General features: G+C 35.1%; 2 protein-coding genes across 4 annotated transcripts; one reads left to right on the forward strand and one right to left on the reverse strand.

Annotated features, from left to right (window-relative positions):
- Positions 1 to 7,387: 7,387 nt before the first annotated feature.
- On the forward strand, positions 7,388 to 7,953 carry LOC128610785 (uncharacterized). The gene is made up of 2 exons (XM_053630201.1): positions 7,388 to 7,620; positions 7,712 to 7,953. Exons 1-2 carry the CDS (start codon positions 7,476 to 7,478, stop codon positions 7,897 to 7,899), a joined length of 333 nt encoding a protein of 110 aa, XP_053486176.1. The 5' UTR covers positions 7,388 to 7,475; the 3' UTR covers positions 7,900 to 7,953.
- A 1,627-nt stretch (positions 7,954 to 9,580) lies between these two features.
- casp23 (caspase 23, apoptosis-related cysteine peptidase) lies at positions 9,581 to 15,599 on the reverse strand. Of its 3 annotated transcripts, none has more exons than XM_053629207.1 (11): positions 15,360 to 15,599; positions 14,873 to 14,926; positions 14,705 to 14,752; positions 14,371 to 14,544; positions 13,995 to 14,174; positions 13,741 to 13,815; positions 13,461 to 13,640; positions 10,990 to 11,224; positions 10,739 to 10,840; positions 10,505 to 10,614; positions 9,581 to 10,418 (listed from the first exon to the last, which is right to left on the reverse strand). In XM_053629207.1, exons 2-11 carry the CDS (start codon positions 14,891 to 14,893, stop codon positions 10,308 to 10,310), a joined length of 1,236 nt encoding a protein of 411 aa, XP_053485182.1. In that variant the 5' UTR covers positions 14,894 to 14,926; positions 15,360 to 15,599; the 3' UTR covers positions 9,581 to 10,307. The 3 variants fall into 3 exon arrangements, with proteins under 3 accessions (XP_053485182.1, XP_053485180.1, XP_053485181.1); XM_053629205.1 differs by having other exon boundaries at positions 14,705 to 14,775; XM_053629206.1 differs by lacking the exon at positions 10,739 to 10,840 and having other exon boundaries at positions 14,705 to 14,775.
- Between the last annotated feature and the right edge of the window lie 7 nt (positions 15,600 to 15,606).

Below are 15,606 nucleotides of genomic sequence, written 5' to 3' on the forward strand. Positions count from 1 at the left end.
AGTGAAATTTAAAATGTATGGAGTTGTGAAGCAAAAAATTACAATAGTTCTGTTCTTATGTTTTCTTACACATTTTGGGCCCGTTAATACCAATCAATCAATGCCATAGCCTATTTGAGTATTGTTGCTAACCATGTTCATCCCTTTATGGTCATAATTTACCCATCTTCTAGAATTTAATTCCAACATGTTAATGCACCATGTCACAAAGTAAAAATCATCTCAAACTGGTTTCATGAACATGACAAAGATTTCAGTGTTTTTAAGTGGCCTTCCCAGCCACTAGATCTGAATCTAGCAGAACACGTTTGGCATGTAGTAGAACGGGAGATTCACAGTATAAAAGTGCACCTAAAAATTCTGCAGGAATTGTGTGATGTGTCATGTCAACATGGACCAGAATCTGAAAGTAATGTTTCCAAAATCTTGTTGAATCCATGCCACAAAGAATTGAGGCTGTTTTGAGAACAAAGGGAAGTCCTGTCCAGTGTTAGTATAGTAATACTAATAAAATGTCCAGTGAGTGTATATGTGACAAATAAAGGCTTCTAAAAATGACAACATGAACAACACACAAAAACAAGTATGCCAAAAATAATTCACCACTCCTGGTGTGCAAACTTCCCGTTTTCCCTTTCATTGTACTAAATAAATAATTCATAATTCCTGATACACAAACTTCTAGATCCCTCCAGTTATCACTAAAATCAACGTATTTTGGTTTTTCAAAAATATTCTGCAGTTCTTGAACAGAAACAGCACTTTCCTGGTAAGGATATTTGTGGATCTGGTCTAAAACAAGCATGCGAATAGCAGACAAAGAGGTGATTGTTTCTCATGTTTGTCAGCAAAAACATATGCCTGAAAGCATTAAAAATATGTCCATACAAAATCATCGAAATGCTTTGTCAGTCTAAATTTTATATTAAAAATTAAAAAGAAAATCAGGAAAACTGCAATAACTGAAGTACAGTTATTACAATACTTAAAAGTAATACTTTCTATACTTTATACGTCTTTTTGGAAGTCACACTGCAGTGGGTTCAGGTAACAGGTTGCACCCTGATTTTTCAAGCCTTTATTGTTTTCCAGTCTGAATGATTAAAAGTGTTTAATTAGGCCTATATCAGTGCTAAACAAACAAACAAGCAAAAATATAAACGCTGCAGTATTATTTGTCATTTTGTTGTTTTAGGTATTTGGCCTACTAGATATAACGTTTAACTTAAAGTTGATTTTAACTCTACTATTAGCCTATATTTTATGATATATTTTAATTATTTAAATATTATTATTATAATATTTTACACTAGCTCATTTGATATGAAAAAAAGACGAAGTTAATCAGTACGTTTACATGGACAACAATATTCCGATACTAACCCTATTAAGACAGTACTCTAAAAAACTTCCATGTATTATCGATTACCTTAATTCGGTTAAAGTCATACTTGAAGTAAACACGAATCGAATTAAGACATGTGGAATATTCCTATTTTAGTCACATTATCAACGTGCATTACAGACATGTACACACCTTAATCACACTATTAATGTCGTGTGGGAGTTTTCACCACATTGTGCGACAGGACACATACACACACAGCAGTGCTAAACCATTTTACGGCAAATAAGAGAACGAGGCAGCGTCCGAAACCGCGTACTTACCTGTTATATAGCAGATGAAAAAGACATATTTTGGCTACTATATAGTAGGTACGTATGTGGTTTCGGACGCAGCCCACGGCTTCAAGCAGTCGTCAATTTGCACGTATAGCATGACAAATAATGAACTGCACTTGAAGCTTTCGAAAAATTAAAAATGAAACACCCAAAACTGTATACGGTACCATAACGAAGACGAACTGTATGTTGATACGTGAAATTCTGGAGGGAACGTCGGACGGCGTGGCGTGGGGACGTAATGACTTGGTAAGCGACTTTGGATGCATTCTAATAAGTTAGAGACCTCTTGAGAAAGGTGATCTAGGCCTTCCTAATGTTTTGTTTTAGTATTATGCTTTCAATCGTAGACACCTGGCTCATTGGTCACTTCCTCCTGAGCGAGCTCCCCCTTAGTATACAGTTGAACAATATGTCTTGCCTGCGATCTCATTATTGCAGAGTCTGTCCATTAAACTGGATGGAGAGGTGAAAAAACATCCTATTATTTCACACTTGCACGCAGTATGGTTAAAGATTTCCCGTCTGCATAGCTTTGACCCTTAGGTAAATGCCTGTTCAAGTATATGGTTGAATCCTAAATTCTGTATTAATAAATCCCCCTTTCTATGGAAGGAATCTATAAAGAAGGGTGTTGCTATATTAAGCGACCTTTATGAAAATGGTAGTCTGAAGTAGGTCTGCAACTAACGATTATTTTCATAATCAATTAGTTGGCCGATTATTTTTCGATTAATCGGATGAGTGGCAAACTTCCAGGTTAGTAAAAAACTAATGTGTTCCATTTGAGATGAGATTACCTTTCTAAAATACATACATTGGACCAGTGGTTCTCAACCTTTTGTGAGCTCTGGACCCCTAGCATATTTTGAACAATCCACAAGGACCCCCTCACTCCACAACAATTATAGGGTATATATTAAACAATCATTTCTATATATGTTACTTTATTTTATTAATATTTAAAATTAATAATATGAACATTAAAATTGAATCAAAACATTTCAGGATTTTATTTTTTACATTTTATTCTTGGTGTGACATTTAATGTGACTCTCTGAATTATCCTTTGTTTATTTTATCCATCAATGCAACACTTGAACTTGTCTACCACTCGTAGGTTTTTGCAAATTATCATTTCATTTGTAATAAATAAAAAATAAATCCATCCATGAACGATCATCAGCTCAGCTAACGTGATATTTGCGAATAACCAAATTGATTCATTTTAAAACATCTCATTTGAATATTTTTTTTATACATTTAACGAAAAATTTATACATAATATTATTTAAACATTTTTACAATTTTCATACGGACCCCTGCAATTACACCACTTACCACAAGGGGTCCGCGGATCCCCGGATGAGAAACACTGCACTAGACGGTAATGCATAGTGAAAGTGTATATACGTCATTTGGGACACAACTTTAGTATTTACTCTCCGGAGCGTGATTTCGGAAGAGAAGTAACGTAATGAGTAAATCTCCCCCGTGCCGCGCGCAGACCAACTAATCGATAACTAGATTCGTTGACAACGATTTTCATTATCGATTATTATCGATTATTATCGATTATTTGTTGCAGCTCTAGTCTGAAGTCAATTGAACGCTTGCGACAGCAGTATGGTGTATCTAGAGCTCAGTTTTACAGTTTTACGGTATTTACAGTTAAGGCATTTACTCTGTACTACTTTTGGTTTAAGTACACAGCTTCCTGAGCCAGCAGACTCACTATATGGTAATTTCGGCATATGGGAAGGTCATGAAGCATCAGTGTACTACTCCTGGTTGATTCAGAGTCTCGGTGATGGAGCTTTATTAGCTCTTAAGAAAATATGGGAAAGAGATCTGAACCTAACATTCAATGACGAGGAATGGCATAGAGTTTTAAAGAATGTCAAAACAGCATATAGGGATGCAAGAATATGCCTAATACAGTTTAAGATTGTGCACCGTTTTTGCTGGACTCCTTCCAGACTGTTTAGGCTGGGGTTATGTGAGTTTAATGTCACATGATGATAGTGGGCCATTCAAGATGTGGATTCATCTTCAAATAACTACTTCAAATAAGCATGTTTAAATATTACCACAATTTAGAAAAAATATATATATTTTAATAAGCTGCTGTCCTACCGTACCATACAGTGACTTATTGTTTGCTCTTGGTTAATGGTAATAGTGAAATAGACTTATTTTTTAATATAGGCCTAATTTCAAGATTAATTTAATAATATTAGGAAATAGAATTAATAATAAAATTAATTAATAATTTTTAAAAATTATTATTATTATTATAGTAGTAGTAAAAGTAGTAGTCGTAGTAGTAGTGGTCTTTTTTTTTGGGGGGGGGGGGTAAATGATGAGATGTGGATTCATGTTAGTGCTAAAATATAAAGTTTCAGTCCTGATTCAGGAGTTGTACAGCTGAGTGGTGCAGCTCTCCTAAATTACACCCAGATGATGCCCTTGACTAGCCAAAATGCTGTCTTGATTGTTTTATAATCTTTCTCACACTGTTCTTCTGTTTGCCTATTTTACAAACATGACATCATGTCTGTTTAGTGCTACTTCAAATAAATATATTTAAATAGCATTTTTGTTTATGTATTGTGTTATATTTTTATGCTAGTAAGTTTTATGCTAGTAAAAATTGGTCTAACCATCAATGAGTTTGTGTTTTATGATGGGGCATGTTGTGGGCCGGGTGTCGTGGTCTGCTCTGGCCCAGAAAGTCCAGGGCCACTTTTTGTTCCCTGTCCACCCCTGATTATTGCTATTAATGCTAAACAACCTATGCTGAAAATTAAATATCAATGTTAAAACACTGAAATGAGGGCCCCATTCCTATATTTTGCCTAGGGCCCCCAAATCACTAAATCCGCCCATAAGTGGGTTGAAACACACCCGCGCCGTCCTGTGGGTAACACATATCAATTTGTCTGCATTGCGCAGTTGCGTGGTTTGTGCCGGGCTACCCAGTGGGTCGTGCAGGTATTTGGTCCGCGCTGCGTGGTTCATATGATTAGATCAGTTTGGACTAGCTTTTGAGTTTTTTGGCTTCCCATACTAAAGGTTTCCATTCATGCTTCAATATTTGTTGTGATGTGTGACATTCCCAAGTGGAGGGAAAACGTTTATACAAAATTTAACTGATTAAATTTTGGCGAGGGAGTGTGAGAGAGATGACACCAAATTTAACACAACTGCTCCCCATTCACACTTGAGTCCTTGTAACACTAACAAGTCACATGACACCGGGGAGGGAAAATGGTTAATTGGGCCCAATTTGGACATTTTCACTTAGGGGTGTACTCACTTTTGTTGCCAGCGGTTTAGACATTAATGGCTGTGTGTTGAGTTATTTTGGGGGGACATCAAATTTACAATGTTACACAAGCTGTACACTCACTACTTTACATTGTAGCAAAGTGTCATTTCTTCAGTGTTGTCACATGAAAAGATATAATCAATTATTTACAAAAATGTGAGGGGTGTACTCAGTTTTGTGAGATACTGTATGAGAGGTGTATAAATAAGACAGGTTCCACCTGTACTCTATAAACAGGTTCTAATCACTGACACCCAATCCTGAACACCTGACTCTAATTATATGAGTTTGAAGGTGTGATAACTGTAGGAATGTGCTTACTTTTTCCATGTGACAGGTTTTTTTTTTCTTTAAATTGTGAAAATTACTACAAAATGTCAATATTATGTCATCTGATAGTTTTTTTTTTTGTTGTTGTTTTTTTACATGACTGTATATTCCCATCTCTCTTTCTCTTCAGTTCTCCTGGGACGTTTTCATCTCTCTGTAATTTTTAAAATGTATCCTTGACCTCTTTGACCTCTAGAGTACCTTACAGTTACATGCTTCATACCACTGTCAATTGAAGGCATGATATTACTATGTATTAGCTCCTTTAATAAAGTACTTACTTTGTTGTATTCACAGTACTCAGATGCTGCTATCAGCCATTGTTCTGTTGAAAATCACAGTTTTGCCTTTGATTATATTTGTTTTTAAAAAGGATAAAACAACATTATAACCAGAAAGCTGCTTATACGAGAAAAGCAAGTTGAAAAGAGAAAAGAGGGAATATTTATCAAAGCCATTGCACAAGCACTGTGCATAGCCAATATAACAATTTGGAATGTCCTGAAAAAGAAAGAAACCACTGTTGTACTAACAATAAGACATGGAAAGGTCGGCCAAGAAATACAACAGCAGCTACTGACAGAAACATTGTGTGAGCTGTGAAGAAAAACACAAAAACAACAGTTAGTGACTTCACCAACAACATTTACATGACGGGGTGAAGGTATCACAATCCACCATTCAAAGAAGAATTCAAGTGCAGAGAGATGGTGCTAAACTGATACCCAGTATCTGCATCGGATATCAGAGAAATCATATCGGATACCAGATCTTGTAACAAATGGCAAAGATTTTTGAAATTGAATTTGGAAAATAAATTTATTTTTGTAACTCTAAATGTTTGCACTTAAAAAGACTTGACTGGCTTTTCTTTTGTTAGGATTGAATTTATTTATACTTTATAATTTATTATATTTAATTATAATTAGCATGCATATGATTTTTTGTGTGAAAGTGCATCAGTTAAAAAACTCTTTTAAAGCTTAGCAGCTTTTTAAAGCAACCTATCGGATGGGAGAGAGAGTTATGGTTTGCATATTCCATCAAAGTCTTATCATGATCAGTGCTAAAAGTGTCATCTTCAGTGTCATTTCAGTGTCATCTTCAATCAACCTTATCTTGACAGGTGTAGGTCAAAAGGTCATCATCAATCAATCTTATCTTGACAGGTGTAGGTCAAAATACACATAAACTGTGTCTATAGTGCAGTTTCGATGTACATGTATACTTTAAACCCGAATCTGGTGCGGTCCCATGCACATTTTAACCGTAACTGTATCTAAATAACATGGTCATAGGCTAATTATTAATATCGATAGTCCTTCACATATATCAATACCTTCGGGTGCATTCCCACACACATACATAAGTCTGATTAAATAATAACGTCATAGGTAAATGTATTATTATTATTATTATTATTATTATTATTATTATTATTATTATTATTATTATTATTATAGTATAAATTATTTTATTATTATTATTATGTTTATTATTTTATTTTGCACCAAAGTCTTTGCATAGTCCCTTGGTGTTACAGGAATCTTATAATGTGCCAAAAACTCATTAAAAATTAAAACAGCTGATTAAACAGCTGATCCACCAATATGATGCCATTATCAAAGCAATGTTTCAGAAATAACAATTTGCATTTATAGAATATGGCCTTATTGTTCCATATATAATACTTATGAGGTGAAAAGTTATGTTTGAGAATCAAGGACCATGATAAAAAAAAAGGCCTGCCGATGAAATTCAGATATTTTCACTGGTAGTTTATCAATATTATAATTACAACTGAGAAGAAAATGTATATTATTATTTAATGTTTCAAAATCTAAAACATTTAGACCACCATTTTCATATGAATTCAGGATAACTGTTTTCTTTATGTATTTTTTTCCATATGAAGTCAAACAGTATTTTATCAATCTCTACATTTTTTTTATTAAGATGCAAAGAATTTGAGACAATATTAGCCTCATACACTAGATGGCAGAGTGTATAGTGCATAGTATGTCATTTGGGACACAACTTGAGGCAACCATGCCGCGAGTTTCTAACGAGAGTTTCTAACGAGTTTCTGAAAAACCGAAACTGAAACCATGCTGCATGAACTTCGCTCAACATGGAGAAGAAATACTATATTTTTGTAAATGGTCTTGAAGGGGAAAATAAATCTATCTTCGTTTCCAACTCCGAGGATGAGTTCAACAAAACAACTATTTTGGCTTTCAAAGAAAAGATTCTGGTAGCATTTCCGCATATTCCTGGTAGGCTTATTTAGTTTATAGTACTGATGATAATAAATTTTTGACTTGGACTTGAAATTTTGACAAAAAAAAAAATCTCTCTTTTTACCAGAGGATCAGATCAGAATAATATTCAGTGGTTCCCAGCTTCAGGACACCGACACTTTTGCCATGCGCAAGATCAAGAGCGAGGCCACCTTCTATCTGCTTCTCAGAATGCGTGGAGGGCAACTTCAACCGGATGAAGAGAGTAGAGACAGGCGACACAGCCGCGACTTAACCCTATCCCCGGACTTTTAATAATGTCTTTCCTGTCCTATTTTTAGTGTGGAGAATAAACCTAATATTTCCCTATTTTTCTATCAGTGTTTTCAGGTTATCATGTTCTTAACTTTATGAGGTTCAGATTTCTAATTTCTATTTTATATATACAACGGATATAATATAATATAATATAATATAAAAAGAAGAATATTCTTTTTCTTCCTCTTGTTATTGTTATTATTATTATTTATTATATAGGCAAGTGGTTCTCAGGCAGGGGGGAGAGATCGGAAGGGGGGCGCAAATTGTTTTCAAGAAAAAAACACAAGACAGTGCATCATTTGTTTACTCGGTGTATTTTATTGCTTTTCAAGTAGAATGTGTATAAATTAACAAACTCGGCCTGCCTTTTATCTATCTGTCAGTGCAGACCAGTGTTGCCAACTTAGTGACTTTTCAGACCCCTTTAGCGACTTTTTTCGTTGTTGTTGCAAAATCTAACGACTTTTTGTACAAACCTTAGCAACTTGTCTCCAGTACTGTCCTGAAAGCGCGAGGTCTTTCTTTCCCGCTGCACTCACACGTCTCTCTGCGTCTGCTCTGTTCAGTGAGTGTCGGAGAGCCGGAGATTTAACAGTGTCATGCATAACGAGACGCGCCCTTCCTCCCAGTTTACATCATTCATATGTGAATGTTTATAGAACCCAAGACGAATGTAATACAACATGTTTTACATGTAAAATAGTACATGTTATTACAACCTAGTTCTCTTGTTCAAAGTAGTTTGTGTTCAGAAACATTTATGATCATTCATGTTCCATACCTGTCTATCCATACTACATAGTTTTATAAAAGTCATAACAGTTATTTTTAAAAAATCATAAAAGTTATGAAATATAATTTTAAAAAAGTACAAAAAAATTGATCTATCTATCTATACAGATTATAGGTTAGGTTATTTATACACACACACACACACACACACACACACATACATACATGTACACATATGCATGTGTATGTGTATATATATGTGTATATATGTATATAAATATATATACATATGTACATACATATATACATAGACACACATATACATATATACATACATAAACACATACACATATATATATACATATATATGTGTATGTGTATATATATGTGTATATATGTATGTATATACATATATACATATATACATACATATATACACATATATACACATACATATACATATATATACATATGCATGTGTATGTGTATATATATATGTGTATATATGTATATACATATATATACACACATATATACACACATATATACATATATATATACATATGTATGTGTATATATGTATATATGTATATATGTATGTATATATATGTGTATATATATGTATATACATATATACATATATATATATATACACACACATACACATATATACACAAATATATATGTGTGTATGTATATATATATAGGTGTATATGTATGTGTATGTGTATATATGTATGTATATATGTATATATATGTATATACATATATACATACATATATACACCTATATATACACACATATATACATATATACATACATATATACACACGTATATACACACATATACATATATTATATATATACATATATGCATATATGTATATATGTACATACATATATATATACACATACATACATATATACATATATATACATACATATATGTGTGCATACACTTGATGCATACACTTGATGTGTGCATAAAAGATGACTGACTGTGTTTGATTCAACACTGACTGTGACCACTCTGAAAGTGTCTAATTTTCCCTTCACCTCTGGCCTAATTTACATTAAATCTGTTTATATATACTTATATAGGAGAGAAAGAAAAATAAAGAGTAATACTTGTGAATCTTGTGAACAGTCAGTAAAAATTATGTTTATAGATTTAATGTCCTGAAATTACTTACTGCTTTTTTTCTTCACCCTTCTGCAACCTCAGACCATTGTAGATTTACCATTTACTGTAAGAATATTAATCCAGTGTAACAACACATTGTAAAAAAAAAAAAATTTAAAAATAAAAACAGTTTATTCATGTGAAAGTGAACAATACTGGCAGAAAGATTTTCTGCATGATAGAACACATGAAGAAGGAACACAACCCTCTGATTGGTCTTCCTGTACTTAGCTGGAGTATACATCACAGTATCTTATTAATTTATCTTGGATGCTAAATATATAGAAATACTTTTCTTTAATGAAATAGGTACAGATTTGTGAAGTATAAAACAATATTAATAGTTTCATTTCATCTGCATTGATTTGGTGTGTACAGTTCTATACATAAGGGTCTGTTACTTCAATTCTAAATAAACTTTATTGTACTCTTATTTAACAAAGACTAAATAAATTCCTGAGGAAGTGACAGCAACCTGAGCTCTTGTCAAAGTCCAGGAAACAGGTAGAATTTCTTAACAAGCGTGGTTCTGTCCATACATGGCATTTGATAAGGAATTTCACCTTCCTTTGCTTTTTTTTCAAACCTGTGAAGAATCTATATTGGGAAACAGATCATTGGAAATGTTACTATGTGCTTTATGTAACAGTCATCATTTGTTGTTTAGGTTATTACAAACATACCTTTGTAAACAATTCCACTATGTCGTTCTCATGAGAGTGTTCATTGAATATTTCCACAAGGATCTTGAAGAATATTGTGCCAGAGTCAGGATTCCTGATGGATACAGTGTCTGTAATGAAGATCTATGTTAATATTTTCATGTAAACGCTACACATACTGTATGTTTGAGCTCTCTAAATTTGAAGGAAGCCCCTCTCTAAAAAAGACAGAATGGCAGTGACAGTGTGGAAAACCTGGTGTGCATGATCTTAAGCACGCAAAATCTTTTTCACGGTGTTGTTTTGTTCCTTTATTGGACTTTACACCATCAAATACCCACACATGGCCTTCTTTATCTGGAAAATGTTTATCAGTGTCAGTTCTATCCAATGCCACATCCACTAATGATTTCAATCAACATCAATTTAAATATTAAAGCACAAAGTATTTTAAATGATGTAACTCTGTATTCTGAATGGTGTTGTGATTCTTTAAGTTCCTGTACCTCCTCTGCATGCCTGAATCAGAATGATTTTTGGCTTGTCTGTTAGTCCGGGGCAGTTCTCAGAGCTGAGGTAGTAGAAGATTTTGTCCACAGGGAAAATGTCATCCTCTTTTTCATCAAAATGAATGCCATAAATGCCATTAGGTCCACCATGGGACATCATGATAAAAAATGTGCTGTCTGAATTTTTGTGTTCATTGTGTTGTGAGAAGTCTCTCAAGGCAGCCTCCATCCCCTGTGATGTTCCATAAAACAGACATGTAAATGCTCAGAGTTATAATACACATACCACAGTGCTACTGAATTCTCTATTCTGATTGGTAAGGAATAAACACTCAAAGGGTGGTGCTGTTATACAAAAATACTACACACCAGGGTGGTAATGGCAATAAACGGGGTGCTTTGTTACAGCCAGAGGTAAAGCTGTAACTTTAAGTTTTCTGACACAGGGAGGTCTTTAGGACAGAGGGCTTCACAGTTTCTCAGTGACAAGACGCATTTTTTGCCTTATTGTTGAGAGTATAAAAAAGATGCTGATGAGGAAATAACTGTTTATAGCTGTTATAATATAAGAGTTAACTACTTGTTTTAATTGACATTTTATTAAATGTAACTATAAACTGATACAACATCAGAACATGTGTTGTTCTCTAATTACTAAAAAATAATGTAATCACTGACAAATTGCTGCAGTACAAGAATAATAAAACACGACTGGACGTACTGTTACAGGAGTGCTGTTATAGGAAAATCAACCCTTTGTTGATTAGTTTCCTTTAATAGTATGCCAAATTGTGTCTTATTCCTTGCAATAATGCAGTTATTGGGAGGAGAATACATGGTTCATTAATCATCTATATACAGTGAGGGAAAAAAGTATTTGATCCCCTACTGATTTTGTACGTTTGCCCACTGACAAAGAAATGATCATTCTACAATTTTAATGGTAGATTTATTTGAACAGTAAGAGACAGAATAACAACAAAAAAATCCAGAAAAACGCATGTCAAAAATGTTATAAATTGATTTGCATTTTAATGAGGGAAATGTGTATTTGACCCCTCTGCAAAGCATGACTTAGTACTTGGTGGCAAAACTCTTGTTGGCAATCACAGAGGTCAGACGTTTCTTGTAGTTGGCCACCGGGTTTGCACACATCTCAGGAGGGATTTTGTCCCACTCCTCTTTGCAGATCTTCTCCAAGTCATTAAGGTTTCGAGGCTGATGTTTGGCAACTCGAACCTTCAGCTCCCTCCACAGATTTTCTATGGGATTAAGGTCTGGAGACTGGCTAGGCCACTCCAGGACCTTAATGTGCTTCTTCTTGAGCCACTCCTTTGTTGCCTTGGCCGTGTGTTTTGGGTCACTGTCATGCTGGAATACCCATCCACGACCCATTTTCAATGCCCTGGCTGAGGGAAGGAGGTTCTCACCCATGATTTGACGGTACATGGCCCCGTCCATCGTCCCTTTGATGCGGTGAAGTTGTCCTGTCCCCTTAGCAGAAAAACACCCCCAAAGCATAATATTTCCACCTCCATGTTTGACGGTGGGGATGGTGTTCTTGGGGTCATTCTCTCCTCCAAACACGGCGAGTTGAGTTGATGCCAAAGAGCTCCATTTTGGTCTCATCTGACCACAACACTTTCACCCAGTTGTCCTCTGAATCATTCAGATGTTCATTGGCAAACTTCAGACGGGCATGTATATGTGCTTTCTTGAGCAGGGGGACCTTGCGGGCGCTGCAGGATTTCAGTCCTTCACGGCGTAATGTGTTACCAATTGTTTTCTTGGTGACTATGGTCCCAGCTGCCTTGAGATCATTGACAAGATCCTCCCGTGTAGTTCTGGGCTGATTCCTCACTGTTCTCATGATCATTGCAACTCCACGAGGTGAGATCTTGCATGGAGCCCCAGGCCGAGGGAGATTGACAGTTCTTTTGTGTTTCTTCCATTTGCGAATAATCGCACCAACTGTTGTCACCTTCTCACCAAGCTGCTTGGCAATGGTCTTGTAGCCCATTCCAGACTTGTGTAGGTCTACAATCTTATCCCTACATCCTTGGAGAGCTCTTTGGTCTTGGCCATGGTGGAGAGTTTGGAATCTGATTGATTGATTGCTTCTGTGGACAGGTGTCTTTTATACAGGTAACAAGCTGAGATTAGGAGCACTCCCTTTAAGAGTGTGCTCCTAATCTCAGCTCGTTACCTGTATAAAAGACACCTGGGAGCCAGAAATCTTTCTGATTGAGAGGGGGTCAAATACTTATTTCCCTCATTAAAATGCAAATCAATTTATAACATTTTTGACATGCGTTTTTCTGGATTTTCTTGTTGTTATTCTGTCTTTCACTGTTCAAATAAACCTACCATTAAAATTATAGACTGATCATTTCTTTGTCAGTGGGCAAACGTACAAAATCAGCAGGGGATCAAATACTTCTTTCCCTCACTGTATTTTATAAACATACCTCTGCAGACAGGTCATTCAGTATGATTACATCATAACCCAAGGCCTCAAGCAAAGTCTTCATATTCTCTTCATCCTTCTCTGCTCCATTCCGATTATACTCCCTTACTGTGAATTCAACATTGTTGATGATCATAGCCAGTCGCTTTCTGTCACTGGATTTCTCCTTTGTTGAATAGATCTGGGTGAAAAAAAGCAAATGCTTACATAGTGAGTATTGTGATTGTATTACACACATTAATGTATACTTCATGGTTCATCAGTAACGAGTTGAAAAGCACCTGTTCTGTCTGAAGCTTGCGTTGCTTGAATGCAGGCTGACACAACTTTAGCAAATCTCTCTTTGTTTGCAAAGTCTGAAAATATTAAAATAGAAAGCTGTTTCTAATTACATGTAGAATATTTTACTTATGAACCACCTTCATAATAATATATCTTTTATTTTAGCATGAGTTATCAATTTCGTAGAAATCCTAATGTAGAGTTTGTTCAGATTATACATCGGTCAAAGTCTTCAATATTTGGGCAGTGATACCTCTGTCTCTCTGCAGTCACTGTAGCCACAGTGCACAGTATTTTGCACTGCTCCTTTCCATTTCCTCCTGCAGTCCCAGCAGAACTCATAGGAGCGTCCCATCCTGGCAGTGCATACGGTACAGTGGACACACAGGTTCTCCTGATCAGCTCTCTCCATATACGACTCGCATCCTGGACACTGATTTAGTTTAATTACAGATAAATGATGTTCATTAGAAGAAAAACAAACAAACAAAAACAAACTATGAGCATAAACTGTAAAGAAAATTGATCTGATTTGCTTTACTCTGTCATTACCGACCTTTTCACTCCACACTTATTTCATAGAAATATTTTAAGTGATATTTAGTAGAGTAGACAAACAGGATTCTTACAGCTTTAAATTCACAGTAGCTTGCTGCAGTTAGCTCCCCAAGTCTCTCTTCAAAGAATTCCTTCAGCGAGGAAGTTAATGAAACTGTATTGCACAAGTCCTGATAAGAGAATTTTGTGCCACATATGCCCTTCTTGTACTCATCAAGTCTTGGACAAGTGAATTCAGTCTTCTCCTAAAATATAGCAAGACAAATTTAAATATTATAATAAACATATATATAACACATATAATAATGTGAAAGGCCTGCTAAATGAATATATGCAATGTATATAGGACCTAAATGTAGTCAAGTATTGGCTAGCTTCACATTCAAGAAATCTAAACAGACATACCTGCATTAGATAGTACTTGCACCATGAAATCAAGTAATCTGGTGGCATCTGATGACCACAGAACAAAACACCTTATGAAAAAAAATTATTTGAGTTGGTCATTTTGTGTATAGCACAGTGAAGGCCACCTGTTTGTGCTTATATTCATTGTGTGTAAAGGCCACTCACCAGTTTGTCTAGGCAAGACATCAGACTTTTTGTTCTGTCCACCACTTGAGAGTCCTGCATTATTTGGGAAATAATTTTACAAATGTGTTTGGGGGGGTTGTTAAGCAACAAAAAACGATGAGGAACGACATAGTTGGTGTCCAAATTTGTAACCATATGTAACACAAACATGTGATTCAGTCAACTGTATTTAAGGTAAAGGAAGTTAAGTATACTCTTACAAATAAAAAAGGTTTAAGCAAGTTTTTCTTTGGGAATCCTTAAAGGGTCACTTGAAGAACCATTTTTATAAGAGTGTATACTAAGGAAGTTGTTTATTTTGACAGGGAGACATTAACTTTCACTTTTGCTTTTGTGTGTATGTGTACTGTAACTGTATAATTATTCATTTCTAATTGAATATGTAGCATATTTGCAATTATGTTTGTTAATCGAAGATTAGGATACCAAGTAGCCAAACTACTGAGTAAACTGATAGCAAACTTACTTAGGTTACGGAAATGTTGTATAGGTGCAGCATCTTCTGTGTCTCTGTCCTCTTCCTTCGCTTTTAACATTTTTGTGGCAGAAGTTTTAATTTCAACCCTTTCGACTACTTCGAAAATACGACAGTAGTATATATCCCTATTAGATATCAGGATTATAATATCGCTATTTTACACCTTTGAGCTGACAGCAGTGACAGTATATCTGAGGACGACGGCCGGCTCTTCCCTTCCGTGCAAAACGCAAAT

The sequence above is a fragment of the Ictalurus furcatus genome, chromosome 7 (assembly GCF_023375685.1).
Source record: "Ictalurus furcatus strain D&B chromosome 7, Billie_1.0, whole genome shotgun sequence".
NCBI classification, from domain to species: domain Eukaryota; kingdom Metazoa; phylum Chordata; class Actinopteri; order Siluriformes; family Ictaluridae; genus Ictalurus; species Ictalurus furcatus.

Coding starts and splice junctions, on each gene's coding strand:
- LOC128610785 (XM_053630201.1), top strand. CDS start 7,476: ATGGAGAAGAAATACTATATTTTTGTAAATGGTCTTGAAGGGGAAAAT. Junction 7,621..7,711: donor AGCATTTCCGCATATTCCTG/GTAGGCTTATTT, acceptor TCTTTTTACCAG/AGGATCAGATCAGAATAATA.
- casp23 (XM_053629205.1), bottom strand. CDS start 15,429: ATGTTAAAAGCGAAGGAAGAGGACAGAGACACAGAAGATGCTGCACCT. Junction 10,841..10,989: donor GATTCAGGCATGCAGAGGAG/GTACAGGAACTT, acceptor AACATTTTCCAG/ATAAAGAAGGCCATGTGTGG. Junction 10,615..10,738: donor CTTAAGATCATGCACACCAG/GTTTTCCACACT, acceptor TCTTCATTACAG/ACACTGTATCCATCAGGAAT.